This window comes from Polyodon spathula, chromosome 1, assembly GCF_017654505.1.
Source record: "Polyodon spathula isolate WHYD16114869_AA chromosome 1, ASM1765450v1, whole genome shotgun sequence".
Taxonomy (NCBI): Eukaryota; Metazoa; Chordata; class Actinopteri; order Acipenseriformes; family Polyodontidae; genus Polyodon; species Polyodon spathula.
This window is the reverse complement of record NC_054534.1, coordinates 10,204,618-10,225,820: the sequence shown is the minus strand read 5'-3', so window position 1 is coordinate 10,225,820 and position 21,203 is coordinate 10,204,618. Positions and strand designations below refer to the sequence as shown.

Below are 21,203 nucleotides of genomic sequence, written 5' to 3'. Positions count from 1 at the left end.
GCCTCATTGTGGTTTATAGCTACCATATAAAACTGTGGTGTTACGACAGCGTTCGATATGCACAGTATGAATATAGCTGGGTTATAAATTCAGCTGACCACTTCTCACTGCTGTTGTGGGAAAAGCGTTTGCTGCAGAGCAATGAAAATTAGGCAGGTGGGGAAACAAACTGATGAGCGACGCAAAATTAGGATAACCCCCACAGGACATGGAGGGTGCATTAGCAGAGACTTGCTTCTGCAATTACAGCCTACAAGAGCCACGATTCATCTTGAGGAAGGCTTGCATCATGGAGATGACGTGACGATGCAGCATTTCTGTCAGAGAGGTCTTATATCATTAGAACAACCCTCCTACGAAAGCCCAGAACCAAGGCTAAAGGAAAGCTTGCCCTAATGCACAGAGCTGAATGCTATTGTCTCACTCCGGGCCATTTGTTCTGGACCCAGCCAATGCAACATTCAATGTCTGTGAGGACTGCAATAAAACATGTTCAGGAAACAATGTTTTGCATGCTGGATGTGTCCTCCTTTCCACTGTTCTTTACATTTAACACATTTCCAGACACAATTTTGCATTTGGCCAATCAGAGGCTATTGTGTGAGTGTGACAGACCATGTCTGCAATATAGCACATCATATTATAACAGACACAACACTATATTAATGCATTCCTCCATCGTCACACTGCATATCGGGAGTGTGTTGATTCAAAATGTTTCCTGGAAAAAAGTGAAGAAACATGTTTCCAGAGACCTTCTGTATTATAAGCTTGGTCTATAGCTTTGAATGATCTCTCAATACTTGCTTGCCACATTAATCTCCACTGAAGACACTGAAAGGGGGTGGAGAGGCAGAACAGTCAGTCCAGAAGCCCTTGGCAATAGTGCAGCACTCTACTGTGAGCTTCAGGGTGCTGTGCTGGGGCTGGATCCTGACACTCACTCTGCACTTGCCCCTTCGCTGTGCCTCTGACTGAGAGCTAGGCTCAGGATCTCTCTCTTCTCCTTGTAGAAGCGCAGCTCCCTGCTTGCTCTCCGGGCTTCCTCCAGCTTCCTCAGTGTCACCTGTACCTCCTGGGAGAGGATCCCTGGGGTCTCCTGCTCCTTCAAGATCCAGTCCAGCGCCATGTGGCTGCGGAAGCACTCTTCCAAGCGGTGCTGTGAATAATAGGAAATCACTTTCTGTTGGATACAGCAAACACAGCATGTGAGATACAAGATTCCTGTCAGGGAAAGTTCAACCAATAAAACTTCTATGCATTTTTCACCTTTGCTGGTAATCAAATTCATTGCACTGTATTATAATGGTTTGCAGCTGCTATAGGATTTGCACCCGAGGTTTTAAAGGAAAAATGTACCATAATAAGCAAATGCTGTCCATGCATCTGCATAGATTGAATCCTTGTTCATTTCTGACTTGTGGTTCATCAAGACCCTACCAAACCTGTTCTCCATTGCGCACCCCTCTTCACAAGGGGATATTAATCAACACTTATACATGGAAATGAAGCAGAGGAGACCATATAGCACACACATAATTACATACATAATTACACACACACACACACATAAGAAATGACTGTAGCACTTCATTACTGCACGTTGTAAGTCACACGGCCATTAGAACATACAGTGAGTATCAACTACAGAAGAAAGTGGTATCCTACACTTTTAATTTGTATTGATCAACCACAATTTGAATTCTGAAGCTTCATGTAACAGATGCAAGGTGAACTTTTATCGATCCACATTCCCTGTGTATAATGAGCTTTGACCTCTAGAGACTGAACCTGAGCTGGTTTTAAACAGAGTCCATCAGAAGTAAAATAATAAGAGGCTATTGGATAGCCTTCTACACCAAGCTCTTTACTGTTTCTGTTTCATTCTAACTGCCACACGGAGCTACACTGCAGCTGCCATTCAATAATATTTACATGCACTTAGCACCCAATTCTGTAATTGTAAAAATGGAGCATTATACATTAACAACAACATGAATTTTACAAAGTTGTGTGTCCCAATCATATAATTCTGTAAAGTGCATGTAATAAATAATGTAGCAATGGTGTAAGCATAGTGTAGCTACAGTATAGTGAATGTACCTGTATTCCGAAGTGTATCCCTATTCTATAGAGTGTAATTACAGGGTTGCTTGTGCCACACCACTACACTACATCACCAGTAACCCTGGAACTCCTACCTGCACTCCAGCCGTGAGAGAAAACTGTAATTACAGGATTGCATGTGTCACACCACTACACTACCTGAACGTAGAACTCGGTTTCCAGATTCATCATGGTCTCAATCAGCCAGCGCACTCATGCCTCTGCCACGTTGTGATGTTCAGTACAGTCAGCGCACTCATGCCTCTGCCATGTTGTGATGTTCAGTACACAGCGCACTCTTGCCTCTGCCACGTTGTGATGTTCAGTACAGTCAGCGCACTCATGCCTCTGCCACGTTGTGATGTTCAGTACACAGCGCACTCATGCCTCTGCCGCGTTGTGATATTCAGTACACAGCGCACTCATGCCTCTGCCACGTTGTGATGTTCAGTAGTCAGCGCACTCATGCCTCTGCCACGTTGTGATGTTCAGTACACAGTCAGCGCACTCATGCCTCTGCCACGTTGTGATGTTCAGTACACAGCGCACTCGTGCCTCTGCCACGTTGTGATGTTCAGTAATCAGCCAGCACACTCATGCTTCTGCCACGTTGTGATGTTCAGTACAGTCAGCGCACTCATGCCTCTGCCACGTTGTGATGTTCAGTACACAGCCAGCACACTCATGCCTCTCCTACGTTGTGATGTTCAGTACACAGCCAGCACACTCATGCTTCTCCCACGTTGTGATGTTCAGTACACAGCCAGCCCACTCATGCCTCTGCCACGTTGTGATGTTCAGTACCCAATTCCAATAGTATTTGATGGTAATTTAGGAATATACTAGGTGAATCTGAAACTGTGGGATATCAAGTGTTTCCAGCTAGGGACTACCAGGGGAGGAAACAGGAAGAGGCAGTTCAATTGATCTAAACAGTGGTAGATCTTAATACCCCCCGTGTTTAGATGATGAAATATTACCAAATGTGGAAGGTGACTTGCTTTTAAAGACATCAATACACTACAAGCACTGTTAGAGATATCACTTTTTTATTTTTTATTTAGTAGTCACCAATTGTATTTAGGCTCAGCTCACTGCTACCACCCCTGCACTGACTCAGAAGCGTCAAAGACGAACACACGCATAATAAATACAGATCTACATGGCACGCCCTGTGAATTATAATAAATACAGATCTATATGGCACGCCCTGTGAATTATAATAAATACAGATCTATATGGCACACCCTGTGAATTATAATAAATACAGATCTACATGGCAGACCCTGTGAATTATAATAAATACAGATCTACATGGCACACCCTGTGAATTATAATAAATACAGATCTATATGGCACGCCCTGTGAATTATAATAAATACAGATCTACATGGCACACCCTGTGAATTATACTAAATACAGATCTACATGGCACGCCCTGTGAATTTTAATAAATACAGATCTACATGGCACACCCTGTGAATTTTAATAAATACAGATCTACATGGCATGCCCTGTGAATTATAATAAATACAGATCTACATGACACACCCTGTGAATTTTAATAAATACAGATCTACATGGCATGCCCTGTGAATTATAATAAATACAAATCTACATGACACACCCTGTGAATTTTAATACAGATCTACATGGCATGCCCTGTGAATTATAATACAAATGTATATGGCACGCCATGTGAATTATAATAAATACAGATCTATATGGCACGCCCTGTGAATTATAATAAATACAGATCTACATGGCACACCCTGTGAATTATTGTAAAGAGGGTTAACAAACAATAAATTCATTTAGATTATAAAAAACGGTTTATTACTACGAAACTGTCCAACATTTATTATTCCTATATATTTACCGTTACTTAGCAGGTGTGTGTGTTGTTATTAAACACATTCCTGTATGTTAACCGTTACTTAGCAGGTGTGTGTGTTGTTATTAAACACATTCCTGTATGTTAACCGTTACTTAGCAGGTGTGTGTGTTGTTATTAAACATACAGTACTCCAATAAGAGTTTTTTCTGTGTGAGAGGAGAGCTCCTTCAGTTAAAATGTGACCAGAAACACGGAGTGCTGTGTAGCTGCTTCACTAAAGTGTGACCAGAAACACTGCTCCGGCTCCACTGAGTGCTGTGGTACAGGAATGTGCTTACATTAGTTATAAGAACGGCCTAATCAAGCGTGCTGGCCGTCTCTCTCCCTTAATAAAGACCACATTGCCTTTGCCCATTCCATTGAACAGACTTGTTTGTCTGAATGCTGCCTCAGAAATGATTTCCTTGTGAAAGCCCCAGCTCCTGACATATCAGACTCAGTTCTGAGCTTATGGGCACAATTCCAGAAACCTCCTGGTCTTTGTTCCACCTGCACCCAAATTACTTAATCTAGCCAACTAAGCCTCTTTCCACATCTTAATCAGTTAATTATTTTATTTATTTTTATAAATTTAGTCGTCGCCAATTATTATTTTTAATTATTTTCTCCCCAATTTAGTCGTGTCCAATTATTATTTTTTTTTTAGGCTCAGCTCACTGCTACCACTGCTGCGCTGACTCGGGAGGGGCGAAGACAAAAACACGCTGTCCTCCGAAGCATGTGCCGTCAGCCACACGCATCTTTACACACTGCAGACTCACCATGCAGCCACCCAGAGCTACAGCGTCGGAGGACAACGCAACTCTGGGCAGCTTACAGGCAAGCCTGCAGGTGCCTGGCCAGACCACAGGGGTCGCTGGTGCGCGGTGAGCCGAGGACACCCTGGCTGACCTAGCCCTCATGTCTTCAAAGTCCTCATGCCTTGAGAACAGCACAGCTTTTATTGAACTGAATAGAGGTGGTGTGAACAAATGCAAAGAATCTCTCTCTCTCTCTCCTGATTTCTTCCCCTACATCTGCCAATCAGACACAAGAGGTGAATGTGAAACCAGCCACAGGGGCCCTCTGTAGTGTTGCCTGTGGTATTATAATGCTGTTATTTTTGTATCAATCAGAGGACCAGCAGGACGTAGCAGAACACCAAAGGCGATGCAAAGCCGAAGGGGATAACAATTTAAAAGAAGGAAAAGACGTGTTTGCTTTCTTAAAGAATCACTGGCAAATCCCTTCTATAAGGGGCATAGCATGCAGTAGAAAAAAGCAGAGGAGGAGTGGACCATGTCTAGCACCAGTGGAAACACAAACCACATGACTGCTGCTTCTTTCAGTCCACATGCCCATCCAGTGCAGCACAGTCCTACACACTCACTGACAGGAATCAAAACGGACGCAGTGCGTTCAGTGCCAGGACCCCTTGAATGCATCATGTCACCTTCAAGGTGCAGCAAATGAAATTAGTCCTTACACCTCACCTGTCTCTCACTCCCCTGTGCTGTGCAGCTCTCTTATAAGCAGCTGTAAAAGAAGCACATTGAATGGAGGGTGTCATGTTAGATATGATTCATATTCATCTGGGAGATACGGGGTAAATATAATTCTTAAAATTAAAAATGTCTTGGTGTTCCATTCACAAAAAAAAAAAAAAAAAAAAAAAAAAAAAAAAAAAAAAAAAAACATCTGTCCAGTCCTGCGTAACACTTTATGTTGTGTCTCATAGTAGTTATTTGGTAAAGACATGTGTACTTACACATCATTACAATGTCATTATGCATAGTTACAACCCTATCCCTAACCCCTTTCTGATAAATTGTGTACTTACATACAGTATATCATGCAATTTTCTATTAAATACATTGTAACTATGAACAATAACTTTGCAATGGTGTAAGTACACATGAACTTACTATGTAACTACTACGTATATACACAATAATTAGAGACACGTAAAGTGTGCCCAGTCTTTCACCTTTATTATACTGCAACCCAAATAAAGTCACTCAGACTTGCTATTTAATAGTGGAAGCTTTTACAAAGTTTGAGTAGAAAATTGTTGACATAACCTGGGAGCTTCCTGAAGGAAGTGTCTTCTGTTTAAACCCCCAAAATTGTAATGTAAACAGAACACAGGCAGTGAGGTCCCTGTGCAAACCTGCTGCATGACCTAGTGACATCATGAGATACAGCTGGAATCCTGTGCTGTAGAGAAAGACTGGACTGGACATAAACGGACTGGACTGGATTGGGTTGGGGTGAGATAAAGAGCCAGCAGGCCGTGTTCCAAACCAGTGTCCACTGACAGCCAGCTGGCAATAAAGAAAGCCAACATTAGTGTCAATCTGGTACTCTGTAAGGCGGTTTGGGGATTAGTAGGTCAACGTCAAGTGATTGCAGCTAACAATATAATTTCATATATATTCATTCTTTTGCATTTCCATTAATTGCATACTTCTCAAACCTGCAGTTTTTCATTATAAGCTACGATATCTGGTACTGTGTTAGGTTAAAGAAAGTTCTGTTTATGTGCCTTATTTCAGATCTGTGCAGCCAGCTTGCTGATGCTGTGTGCGATGTCAGGATGTCCGTGACAAACGCCACAGTCTGAAAGCACGGAGAAGTAAATAAAAATGCATGTTCACTGGAACATGTCTTTCTTTCAAAGCTACACATTGAAGAACTAATCCATGGTAGTGCACAACAGCTACAAGTTATGGAATTATACTAATGTTAGCTACAATAGCGTTATCACTCTCAGTACCCTGTACTAAAAAATGTCTTAACCAAGCAATCATCAAGAGAACCACCCAGTCACTATCACAGCACACAAGGTCACACACACACGGTCTCTGATTAGAATGCTGACCAAGCAATCCCCAAGATAACGATCCAGTCACTAACACGGCACACAAGGTCACACACACGGTCTCTCATTAGAATATGCTTGATAGAAAGTGACATTCCTACATCCACTCAAGCCACAGAAACACACATTTCCTGTCTGCTGGGAAAACTAAAAGCAGGACTGAATATTGATTGACAAGACTGTGTCAAGTTACCCCGATATAGCAGAGTTCAGTATGTATGCTGTTTACTTTCTTTTTTGAACAACAGAACATTTACAACTATATCTGGGCTCAAGTTTGTAGCTGGATATACAATGATATATTTTTGGATTTATTAATGGACTTGTCTTGTGAAGCCAGAATTCTGATTTTGCTTTAGTGGTGTATAATATGGTCATCAGTATTCATCCAGCATTTGGATGGGTGGGGGGAATTGTTGTACAATCATTTTTTTTTATTTCTCAAAACGTTCCCTCGCGTTGAAGTGAATTAAATTGAGCCCTCAAGTGTATACATTAGGAGGCAGTGCAAACCATCATCTGCTTCAAGCTTGGTTTTCAGGAATGTCTGGTTCTACAGACATTGATCCTTTGCAAAATCATATTTGGAGAGCCACCTGGCAGAACAGACACAAAAGCTTTTTTGCAGACTTCATACAGCAGGGTGATTGTGCCCTAGCTACACCGTGGTAATGGTACAGCACAGCTACCCATTCCAAAACACTATCACAATTACAAAGTTTGCCAAACATTCAGTTGCTGAGTTCTTTATGAAAATGTATTCAGTAGATAATATACAATATGACTGAACAGTACTGCAAGCAGTTCCTGGTACAGAAACAGCTCCACAATGCAATCGTGTACAGACACTCCAGCTGTTCCAGTGCCATGGTTGGCGATGTGCTCTTCAGCCCCAGAAAGAAGCTGCCTCCACACTACATTTAATATCCTGGAGGTTGTCCCGCCTCACTTTGGTAACCAGACTGGCCTCGCCCTTCTGCAAGCGCCTTCTTTGGGCTGACTTCTGTTGCTTCGTCAGCTGCCTTTTCACCTTCTGTTTCACCAATTCCTACGAGAAGCAGTTAACATTATTAAACACACAGTAACGATATATCTCATTGTGCAGCTGCTTCCATGCCCCTCCATCACCTCTCATAGAAATAATGCAAGAAGTGATGGTATTATTCATTAATTATCATCATGTATTATGTTTTCATTAAAAAGCACAAATACTTTCAATCAGCACCAGAGGGAGAGGGGAGAGGAGAGCCAGAAAGACAGACTGGACAGGCCACACAGCCACATCAGGACAGAGGACAGACTGGACAGGCCATGGTCCCATCAGAAGAGAAGACAGACTGGACAGGTCACACGGTCCCCATCACAGGGTTGAATGGTACATATAAGTAGGTCAAGTCCCCTTTAAATGACTACAAAGGATAATAAAACTGCAGAGAGAATGCTTCTTGGGCAGTGCTCACCGCTCAGGTGCACAGGAAACGAATGTATCCTCTGGATTAATGAGGGAATGCATCCAGGGCAATTGATTTTGCCTTAACTTTCTGCTGTACTAATGGCTCTGTATTGCAGAATGCATTAGTCTTTTCATGTAATACCTTAACGGGGCAGGTCTTGCTTTGTCCTTTTACACATCCGAACACACCGCTGCGATCGTGTTACTAATGTGCATTAGGCAGAGAGCATTCGGGGGGGGGGCAGGGAGGAATATGACACAAGCAAGAATTACATAAGAAAATACATGGTAGGTTATAATTAAGGTTTCTAATTTTTTGTCTGTAATCGATAAAACATTGTAAAAAAAATGCCTACACACACACAAAATCCCCAGAAGAATATGGCCGTGACCATAAGGATTGAAGGTAAGTTCATGCATATTGTGGAGAAAAAAACACCCAAGCATTTTGGAAATTAACCGAAAACAATAAATTTCACAGTATATAAACAGCGAAAGCCCCAAAAAACAAACCAAAAAAAGTACATAAAAATAAGCACCTAAAAATGAAATTAATATAAACAAAAGTCCTAATTATAATATTTCTTTCTACTGCTAGTCACACTAGTGGATTTTCCTCCTACAGGAATTTACAAGGAAAGGGGTCTGTTCAAAGGGTTAAAAAGGTCCTACATTTGCACAGCAGATCCAGTTCTCTCTGGGATGTGCCAGGCATACTATCAAACTATCGCCTTGAACAAAATACACTAGGCTTGTCACCATTTGTTGCAGATATATTCTTTAGCCTTGTTGACTATTGCTCGGCTGTTTCTGGCTGCATGGTTCGATGTGGACATATTACAGAAAACCTAATATGATGTAGTGCTGTAGTTTGTGGCTTAGCTTCCATGGTGGTATCTAGTCTAACTGCACCAAAATCCATTTAAAAAGGTGACCCCCACTCTCACAATGCGATATTTGTGATATCAGTTGCATGCTTCAACCACTAGGAGGCCCTCATTCACTGTCTGAGAACAGCAGGCTAAAAAAGACAATTTGCAGTCTTTATCAGCTCAAACAGAAACAGAATTAGTTTTTTTTTTTTTTTTGCAGCTTTCTGAAATTTAACACATGGCGGAACTGGCTTCACACAGTGAATACATTAATTTAATTCAATTGTTTACACATGAACAGTAAGTTTATTTTCTTCAAATAAATTGTCAGTTTTGCTTGTCAAAATGATGATGAAAATAACCACTAATATAAGAAGCGACACATGTTGTTCAATAACGGTACAGTTTGATGGTAAAGCCCTTGTTCTTCATCCAAAAGGTTGGAAAGGAAACGTGGATGTCGCCAATTGATGTAAAAACATTTCGTCCTGCACGGGACTCCATGTAAGCTTACTTGGCTCCTTCGCTCACAGGTCTGCTACAGTTTTAACATTATGGACAGCAACAGTGGGCTAGTATGTGAGCCTATGAGGTGTTGATCAGGGAAAGGGGTCAACTCCTGGTTTTCAATTCTGATAACCCCCCCCCCCCCAGACTTCAACTGCATCTATAAACAATAAATCCAGAAAAAGGACAAATGCGTTAAGTGTCAGATCTGTGTGCCTTGGCAGAGAACAAGGTATTTATGTATTTCACACCCACGTGAACATGAATCAGAACATCCTCCTTTTCTAACCTTTCCTGTGCTGCTGCTTCGGAACACTGAACTCACCGGCGGGATCGTGGAACAGCTTGCTGTGCTGCCAACTGACGTCATGCTGCTGGTTCTCCATCTGTGTCCGTTGACATGCAGCATGCTCTCCTCGTCTCTGTGCATTGGAAAAAGAGAAAACGATTAACGATGAGGTCTAGAAATAAAGTAACATTCACTTTACTGGAGGTCAGCCTTCTCTGGTTACAGGAGTGATTAACCATAGTGACATACATTCTCGCCACGGATGGAAAGATATTAGTATCATGGAAATGGTTAGCGACGACCTACATGCACTTTATGCACTTGTGAAATTATTTAAGCACGTATACACTGGTGATGTTGAGGCATGACACCTGAAAGCCCTGAACTCTTTGTTGGCTGCAGAAAGGTCCACTAAATCAGGACACTCATCTTCGAGCTCCCGCCCGTCACCCTCCTCTGTCGCTGTGGCACTCCCAGGCCCCTGTTCTGTACGGGGCTGATCACTCCCCTCTGCCCTCGATCCTTCCAGCTCCAGTACGGCCTGTTTGAACTCAGTCAGGTCCACCTGGCCTTGTAAGGGGCTCAGGTCTTCAGTAATGCCAGTCCCACACCCAACTGGCATGATCCAGCTTCACGATACAGAAGTTACCAACAAGAGCTAGTTTGTGTGTGTGTGTGTATGTTTGAATTTTTAAGATCCTTGTATTTTCTTCATTTCCCAAAACCCAGAACCAAATTACTCCGTACCAAAAGTAGCACGGTTGCCAGTCTTTTAAATGTTAGTGAAAATTGTGAGAATTATAGTTTCATAATAGTATGCAAACAAGGTGAAATTATTTGTTGTGTTTTCTGTAAACTATCTTCACATCATCAGCTTCAGAAGCCTGTGCACTAACTACAGAGCTAGAAGAGGAACACTTGCAGGCCAGCACTCAGTCCTCAGTCTCCGGTGCAGTTACAGGTACAGCGCACCGCTGAACGCCACATGCTGTCCCTTAGTCAATCTACCCCAACTGAATAAGACAAGCAATATAAAGAATAAAAATACATCAAAATTACCGAACATCTTTAAAGGTGGGATACAGCTCACTTTCATAACCAAATCGCCTCAGGAAGTCGTCTCTAATGCATTTGACATCTCTGTCGAAATACCTGGGAGAATACAGTTGTGAACCAGTTAGAAACATTGCTGCTGTGTTTATACGCTTCTCATGTAGCCCAGGGAATAAGGGCATAGGGATTCCTATTCTTAATTACTTGTGGCTCTTTTAAATCTATTTGTTTCTTTAATTTCTTTTTTTGCTTGACTGTTATTCCGTATAATACAAAAAACACACAAATAATAAAAAAAACACACAACCAGAAACTCATCTATTAGGCTAGCATTCAGCATTCAGATGGGAAGTTGACACCATTTGCGGAAAATCAATGATCGTGGCGTGGTCTTCATCGTCCACCATCACATTAAACTCGTTGAAATCCCCATGAATCAAGCCGTGATTCGCCAATTTCACAATCAGGTCCATCAATTCACTGTATAAAGCACCTGGATCTTCCACCTGGTGTACCTGGCAACTGAAAAAATATATGCAAAAGTAAAACATGGCAGCTATTTCAGGTGATAGGCGATTCCAGTTTCCAACACAGAAAATACGAAGTTGCAAGCTGAAATGGTTCATGAGACTGAGTGGTAGTAGATTCATGGCTCCCATCATGGGCATGCTTGATAAGCAAGCCACTGGGGCTACTTGGAACTGCAGAATGAAGACTGGAAGTGACCCTCCCTTATTAGTTAAGGAAATGAATCAAATCAGCAAACAACTGGGTAACTGTTTTAAAAATATATATTAAAAAAACAAAAAAAAACATTTCTGTAATATCCGGCTCCAGGGAATCAACAATTTCAAGCCCTTAAGGTGCCACATAATTAATGCAAAGAGGATGCTTTGTACCAATACCCAAATCCGTTTTTTAAATGTGAGTGACCCTCCGATACTAGAAATCCTTAATGGAATGAAAAGAAATGGAAACAACTTTCCTCAACAAAAACAAGAAAGAACACAAACAGCAGACAACTGAAGGAAGAGTCCCCCTCTCCCTGTATCCGACTCCCTATGAAAATCTAACCTGTGCTTCAGGAGAAGCACCATGTATAATAATAAGTACCCTGTCAATAACACAGATACGTGTCTTCCCTGAGAAGTATCTATATACATACATACATATACAGTGCCTTGCAAAAGTATTCAGAACCCTGACCAATTTTCTCATATTATTGAATTACAAATGGTACATTGAAATTTCGTTCTGTTTGATATTTTATTTTAAAACACTTAAACTCAAAATCAATTCTTGTAAGGCGACATTGGTTTTATGTTGGGAAATATTTTTAAGAAAAATAAAAAACCGAAATATCTTGCTTGCATAAGTATTCAACCCCCACATATTATTTGGTAGAGCCACCTTTGGCTGCAATAACAGCTTTAAGTCTTTTGGGGTAAGTATGTACCAGCTTTGCACACAGTGTTGGAGTGATTTTGGCCCATTCTTCTTGGCAGATTTGCTCCAGGTTGTTCAGGTTGGTTGGACGACACTTGTGGACCACAATTTTCAAATAGTGCCACAGATTCTCAATGGGACTGAGATCAGGACTTTGACTGGGCCACTGTAGGGCATTCACCATTTTGTTATTGAGCTGCTTTGGCCTTGTGCCTGGGACCATTACTCCACTCCCAGCCACTGAACTCTGCAGCTCCCTCAAAGTGATTGTTGGCCTCTCTGTGGCTTCTCTCACAAGTTTCCTTCTTGTTTGAGCGCTGAGTTTTGAGGGAGGGCCTTTTCCTGGCAGTGCCTGGGTGGTGTGATGCAGCTTCCACTTCCTGATTATTGATCCAACTGTGCTCACTGGGATATCCAAACACTTGGATATTATTTTGTACCCTTTCCCTAATCTATGCATTTGTGTTACTTTATCTCTAACTTCTGTAGAATGCTCTTTGGTCTTCATTTTCCTTCAGATTCACAGCCTTACCAATGATCCTTCAACAGTGGGGTTTTTATCCAGAAAATGTGACAGCAACTTTAATGGTTCACAGGTGGAGGCCAATGGTAAGGTAATTGTGTCCTCGTTAGGGCAATTTCGATCATCGGTGCAAACTGGGAGCTTCCACAGCAAAGGGGTTGAATACTTATGCAAGCAAGATATTTCAGTTTTTTATTTTTCTTAAAAATATTTCCCAACATAAAACTAATGTCACCTTACAATAATTGATTCCGAGTTTCAGTGCAAAAATAGAATATCAAACAGATGAAATTTCAATGTACCATTTGTGATTCGGTAATATGAGAGAATTGGTCAGGGGTCTGAATACTTTTGCCAGACACTGTATATACATCTATCTATCTATCTATAACCACACAGATACACCTCTTCCATGAAGTATCTGCCACTCCTGCAACATCAGGAGAACATCTGGAAACACATTCTAAACAGCCCTCTTTCTACAAGAACTGCAGGGATTTTTCATCTGAATAGAAATTGATCCTGAAAGTAATTAGTCATGTTGTTGTGATTTTCAATTAAATTACCTGCTGTTTAATCTTCCCCCACCCCACAATATATCAGTGCTGCAGCAATAAAGGGCTTTCCACACAGCTTCAGTTTTATTGTAATGTGGTTTGACACAGGTACCATCTTACAAGTTATTATGTACAACCGGTATACGCTATGGCCAAAAGTTTTGCATCACCCTACAGAATTGAATTGAATTGGCTGGAAAATTGCAAACGTAATACCGATCCACAAAAAGGGAAACAAAACTGAACCAGGTAACTACAGACCAGTAAGCCTGACTTCTATTATATGCAAACTTATGGAAACTATAATAAGATCCAAAATGGAAAATTACCTATATGGTAACAGGGTACTGGGAGACAGTCAACATGGTTTTAGGAAAGGGAGATCGTGCCTAACTAACTTGCTTGATTTTTTTGAGGATGCAACATCGATAATGGATAATTGCAAAGCATATGACATGGTTTATTTAGATTTCCAGAAAGCTTTAGACAAAGTCCCGCACAAAAGATTAATTCTCAAACTGAACGCAGTTGGGATTCAAGGAAACACATGTACATGGATTAGGGAGTGGTTAACATGTAGAAAACAGAAAGTACTGATTAGAGGAAAAACCTCAGAATGGAGTGTGGTAACCAGCGGTGTACCACAGGGATCAGTATTAGGTCCTCTGCTATTCCTAATCTACATTAATGATTTAGATTCTGGTATAGTAAGCAAACTTGTTAAATTTGCAGACGACACAAAAGTAGGAGTGGCGGCAAACACTGTTGCAGCAGCAAAGGTCATTCAAAATGATCTAGACAAGATTCAGAACTGGGCAGACACATGGCAAATGACATTTAATAGAGAAAAGTGTAAGGTACTGCACGCAGGAAATAAAAATGTACATTATAAATATCATATGGGAGATATTGAAATTGGAGAAGGAATCTATGAAAAAGACCTAGGAGTTTTTGTTGTCTCAGAAATGTCTTCATCTAGACAATGTGGGGAAGCTATAAAAAAGGCTAACAAGATGCTTGGATACATTGTGAAAAGTGTTGAATTTAAATCAAGGGAAGTAATGTTAAAACTGTACAATGCACTAGTAAGACCTCATCTTGAATATTGTGTTCCGTTCTGGTCACCTCGCTATAAAAAAGATATTGCTGCTCTAGAAAGAGTGCAAAGAAGAGTGACCAGAATTATTCCAGGCTTAAAAGGCATGTCATATGCAGACAGGCTAAAAGAATTGAATCTGTTCAGTCTTGAACAAAGAAGACTACGTGGCGACCTAATTCAAGCATTCAAAATTCTAAAAGGTATTGACAGTGTCGACCCAAGGGACTTTTTCAGCCTGAAAAAAGAAACAAGGACCAGGGGTCACAAATGGAGTTTAGAAAAAGGGGCATTCAGAACAGAAAATAGGAGGCACTTTTTTACACAGAGAATTGTGAGGGTCTGGAATCAACTCCCCAGTAATGTTGTTGAAGCTGACACCCTGGGATCCTTCAAGAAGCTGCTTGATGAGATTTTGGGATCAATAAGCTACTAACAACCAAACGAGCAAGATGGGCCGAATGGCCTCCTCTCGTTTGTAAACTTTCTTATGTTCTTATGTTCTTATGAATAATTTTGCTTCATAAAGTCAAATGAAACCTCCGGAATAATGTTACTTAACATACTGACTTACATAAGAATAAGAATAACTGAGGCAACTATTCTTCTTGGGAACTAAATTACAAAAAAAACAATAGAACAACATCAATACAGAATGCTTCATCTATGGTTATGGCGCATACATAGGGGTAGATGTACTAAAGTGTTGCATCTGTCACAATCGTTGCAAACCAGTCGGAAGTGTAGCGTGAAATGTACTAAACAAATGCAATGCTGCTAGCATCACTTTAACTAATGCTTTGCAGCCGCAGTTCTTATTTGCGCTTTAGCCTAAAATGAAATGTAATTCTGGACGTTCCTGCATGGGTGGAGAAATATTGTAATGAGATGTACATAAGCTGTTGAAACTTTTGAAAGCATGTTTTAAACAGTCACAATTATTAATCATAATTAAAATAACATAAAAACCCAATCATTTAGTTTCAATTTAAAATAATCTTTTATTTCACATTGTACACCAGTGCGTGCGGTGCAGCAGCATGATTTATATTGCATTGCCAGTAGGGTAAAGTTCAAAAAAAGTGCACTAGGTATTCATAATTAGCATATTGTGGCTCTCTTCATTAACATATTTCTTCTTACTTCATACAACAAAATGTGCACTTTGCTAATTGTCATAACGAAAATGCAAATTGCAGTATGTTTGTGCTGTGACTGGCCCATTTTAGGACATCTACCCTATAGTTTTTTAAAATAAGCAGCAAAATAAGCACATAAATAAAATAAAATAAATGTGGAGCACATTAACCAAGTGCGCTTCCTCCTTTAAATGAAACATTTCCTTGGCAGTTTGCAAATTCCATTTTCTCCTTCTTGGTAAAGAAATTCCATACACCGCTTTGCTTGGATACAGTTGTTACATATTCACAAGACAGAATTTAGTGATCAGGAACAGCACTTTACTGTTACAACCAAACAGATGCACATGCCCCACTAACTTTTGCGATTGCCGTCAAACCCAACTGGCTCAATTAACGTAGCTATTGCGACAATCCATAACGTAATAGCGGTGCTGTACTACTGCAATAGTTTTAAAACTGAACATAACAGCCATGTTAACAACAACAAAAGCGGAATATGGCCAAAATATGTTGCAAAGAATCATGCAGTATGAAGTGCATTTAACACTAACAACTGTATTTCAACTAAGATTATTTTGATGTTTCCAGAACTGAAAAAGGTTACACAAGTCTACAGATCTGAAGGGTCTAAACGTATGTGTACTGCACAGTACTTTTTTTTGTGGCAACTTAATTTCGCTAATGATCTTCAAGGTCCATTTTTGCTGCAATAAATGTCTGTGCTTCTTTTTCTTTTAATGTGCTGCAGATGTATGAATAAAATATTTCACGGCACGTTAATTTTGCAGATTTTTAATAAAACGCAAAATTAGCAAACATTTATTGCTTGCGAAATGTTCTTGTTTTACAAATGTTCAGATTTTTTTTAAATCATTACCTAAAAAAGATACTATATATTCTAAAGAAATTTCAAATGGCTGTATCACATAAACACTATGGAGTACTACATACCAATTCAAGATCGAAGCTTTAAAAGCAGACTCTACCCTGGGACACACGTACCTTCATGTATGCAAATTCCTTCATGGCTGCCAGACGGGAGAGGTAGAGCCAAGACATCTTGTGCCGGTGCTGGTGGTAATCCCGCTTGTTCTTCAGGTTCGGAAACGAGGTTCGCCCCAGTCTTTGAAGTTTCAATGCAAACTGCTCCTGTTTTGCATTTGCTACAATGTAGATATCTAAGATGGGGGAGGGGCAATCAGTAGGTCACTGTACATCTCAGCTAGTAAGACAGTTTGCAAATTGTAAATCTGAGCAACTATATAAAATCGGAAGGCGTCTCCTTTTTTCTTTTGGGTAAGGAAATGGATACAGGTTAGAATTCACCTTTCACTTTGAGAGACTGGGCTTTAATTTCAAATTTCAGAGCCTTTTCATTTAGGATAAAGTTTATTTATTTATTTATTTTTAAATGAACAACCAAGCTCTAAACTGTCTGTGCTGAACAGAATCCTTAGCTTGGTGTTAAATGAAACAGCACTTTTGCATTTTTTATTTTCTGTTGTAGAATGAGGTGCCTTTACTCTGCAAAGTAAAAATGCATGCAACTTTGCTAATTTTACTTGTGAATTTGCACACTTGCATTTGTTTAAATCTTGACAGCTGACTTTGGCATCGAGCTGCTAATACTGTAAATTATTCTATCACACCATCAACAGCAGAGGTCTGGAGACGCATCTACAGGGGTACGTAAATATCCTAGCACCTGACAGGACACGAACAGGCTACATGCAGGATGACACAGAGTCTGCAATGTGTTTAGATCTTTCTGAGACGTTATTCTTCAGGAAAGCTGGTAGTGGAAATCAAAGTCTGTTCTCCACAATGGCCCGCCACAGAATAACTGGAGACGGCTCCACTTGAATCAAGAGTAACGTGTAGCCTTGGACATGAAAGCCCCTGCTAATCAAGCACCTATATACAGCCAGCACTCACATGTCTGACCCTAAACAATTTTGACTTCAGTGACGGATAAACGTGCGTGACGCATATCTGATTATTTCCTTTCGGCCCATTCCAACCCTCGTCTGTTTTCCAGGAAACACAAAGACACAAGATCAAAAAAACATACCTGAAAGGACTGTTTTAAAATGTTTTTGTTAGTACAGTGCTATATTTTCAACAGAAGTATTTTAATTCAGAACGATGATTCTGAAAACACTTGTGAAAAGACAGATGGACTGTAATATAGTACATACTTTTACTACATACTTTTAAATCCGGTACGTATTGTAGCAGTATGTAAAATTACCCATTAACCACCCAACAGGAAAATGAAATAACAATGTTACTAATGCATAAAACTGCGTAGAATGGAGCAGGCAATGCAATTTTGCAAAAGATTAAAAAAGTTTCCAGAATTAAAACTGCAGAATATAGTTCTCCAAGGCCATAACGTCACAGTTCACTTGCAAATGAAAATGCACAAAAGCAACTAAAAATAAAAATAAAAAAACCCCACAGTATCTAAAACTGTTTGATGATTAACTGTTTTACATTAGAGTCACTGTATAATAAAGATGATTTGCGTATGCAAGACAAAAAAAAAACGTGGGCTGTGGCAGTTAATCGAATACACTGTAACATTGAAGAGATGGGCTTTGCATTAGAAAACTGGTGACGGAGTCAGAAATTGTGTCTGACGGTAAAATAATTAATTTGTTACGAACACACACGTGTGTGTGTGTGTGTATATATATATATATATATATATATATATATATATATATATATATATATATATATATATATAAAATGGGAATTGATTTGTTTCTTAATACAAGGATGGTAAAACGCGACTGACATGTATCTGAGTGCTGTATATCCGAGTGCTAACTGTACTAAATAGATGTGTGTGGTGTGGGAAATGTATGTCACTTTTTAGCTATGATCACTTTAAATGAGGGACAGGTCAAGTGGGTGCTACAGATTGTACATTTTGAGTAAAGTATGCTCCACAGATACACACACAATTGCAGAGGGCGGCATGCCGTTCACTGTGCAGATTCAAATTATTTTAAACAGCAGGAGTTCTCATTCCATACCTGACTCTTTGCCCACTCCCATCTGATTCCCAACTGAGTTGAGTGTGTCTCGGGACGACATGGTTTTCAGGGCTAAATAATCATACCCCCCATAACTCAAACGGTAGCCCTGCACCACTAAAGAGAAAAAAATTAAAAACAAAAAACACAATGCTTTAGGAAATCCTTTTCACCAAGCTTTAAATAACCTGAGTTAGAAAAAGCATGTCCAGATCCTTACTATAAATGTCATAATGCTGGTTGCAAACCATCAAAAATAAAGGTCATTAATTGATTCTCAAAGTTTATTTATACAATCTGAACAATGTTGCCCCAAAACTGGTAAACCTGTCCTATCCGGGACCTTGCTCCGTTGTCATTTCTTTATTTGATTTAGTGACATTAGTAGTGTCACACATGAAGGAAAACACCAGGACGGGTAAATGGTGGAGATATTGAGACAATGTGCCGCTGCTTAGTTAATTAAAAATAAAAAATAAAACACCATCAATGATGAAGAGCCCAATTATACAAATCTTCTAGAATACTGAACAATACTGGCAGAGTAGGAAAAAGTATGCTGAGATGGCTAAGCTCTTACTTTTTGAGCGCTCATAGACCAGCAGTCTATGTTTGACCAGCTCTCTCAAGATTTTATTACATCCTCCGTGTTTGAGACTTGCAATTGAGGCGATCAGACTAGTCGGTACGATTTCATGATTCTTCATTCCCATCTCAACCTGCAAAAACAATAATACAATACTCTAGTTAAACCAGGCTTAATAAAGACAGCTTTGTCATCGCCAAATAACAAGCAAACAGACCCGAACATATTGAGTGGACTGTGGCCATACCTGGGCTCCTAACCCTAATATGATCGCCTTAAAATACTGGGGTTCTTAACCCTAATATGATGTCAATCATTTCAGTTACTAATGACCACTTTATTCAAATGTGTTTCACAGGTGTGATCTGACATTTGAATACAAATTCCAACATCAGCTTTCACTAAAACCCTTCAGCTTAGAAAAAAAGGGAAACAGGGGACTTGAAGTCTTTGAAATCATAAATGGTATAAAGAATTAACCCGAGACATAGAGAAGAACAAGAGGGCATATATGGGAGCTGAGTAACAGTAAGTTTAGAACAGAAGGTAGGAAGCGCTGTTTTACAAACAGTTATAAATGGCTACCAGGAATAGCTACCAGGTGAAGTAGTAGGATCTAAAACACTGGGAACTTTAAAGCAGACAGGGTTCTGGGTTTTTAAATGAGTTCCCCCAGTAGGGGAGAATGGGGTGAAAACAAGGGCCTTGATGGGTCTAATAGCCTTTTCTCGTTCTCAAACTTTACTTGTGTACTGTACTGCAATCCAAACACTACAGCTGCTGGGTCCCACAACCATTTTTAATGTGTTGGTTAATATGACTTGAGTTCTGTGCAGGGAACTTAAACCCATTTAATACCAAATACAATTATTTAAAGAAATAAAACAATCAAAACACAAGCTGTATTTATGCAATCTGATTCATTGCATTTAGTCTAAACTTTTGTGGTTAACACAATCAGAGTAAGTTATCAGAACAATAGTCATGCTCCAAAAAATGCCTAAGTAGCCGATATATCCTCAAATCAGGACAATGGCACTTAATGGGTTAACCAGACAGTGACGACCACGTTCCAGTTTGTTTACATCACTGCAGGATAGCAGGACACCTATTCTTTGCCTTGAATGAGCTACATTACAACGTGTGTTGTAGGTATTAGGAAAGCAAAACACACATGATCTATCTCTTTATTTACGTGACAAATTTTACATGCAACACCTAAGATCTCGTTTTTATACACTGAATCAGGTACTACTGTTCAATTGTACTGCAGCCCGTTCTACAAACATGTTGATAAGATAAACCAATACAGCAAGGGTCACACAGACGCACAGGCAATCTGATAAACAGCCCTGAAGACACGCTTTTAAACGACATGTTAAAATAGTTATCCAGGTAATAAAGACAGTTAATTACGAACAAAAAAAGTACCAAAAGTAAAACAACTAAAAAAAAGCCCAGACGCTATGTTGCTACTGCGGAATTTAAGAGCTACGGGTACTCACAGCAGTGAGGACACGGAAGTCTTCCCTCGAGAGGTACCTCAGCACAACCACGTTTAATTTCCCCATATCTGTATTTCAGCAAAATAATTGCAATGCTTAAACCTGACAGAATTTACACCCCTAACCAAATCAGCCGACTCCAGCCATACCACACACACTATACACGTGGACCCGCGAAATCCAGTGTCGCCACGCTAACAGCTGAGCAGCATTCACGGACGTCAGGTCCTGTCTACACTAAACAACCTCGCGATTCAACAAATGCTT

General features: G+C 40.1%; 1 protein-coding gene across 1 annotated transcript; it reads right to left on the bottom strand.

Moving 5' to 3' along the window:
* Positions 1–7,602: 7,602 nt before the first annotated feature.
* LOC121322831 (serine/threonine-protein kinase RIO2-like) lies at positions 7,603–21,129 on the bottom strand. Its single transcript, XM_041263195.1, has 9 exons — positions 20,937–21,129; positions 19,426–19,564; positions 18,846–18,962; positions 16,804–16,979; positions 11,369–11,780; positions 11,044–11,137; positions 10,356–10,613; positions 10,021–10,117; positions 7,603–7,911 (listed from the first exon to the last, which is right to left on the bottom strand). Exons 1-9 carry the CDS (start codon positions 21,000–21,002, stop codon positions 7,750–7,752), a joined length of 1,521 nt encoding a protein of 506 aa, XP_041119129.1. The 5' UTR covers positions 21,003–21,129; the 3' UTR covers positions 7,603–7,749.
* Between the last annotated feature and the right edge of the window lie 74 nt (positions 21,130–21,203).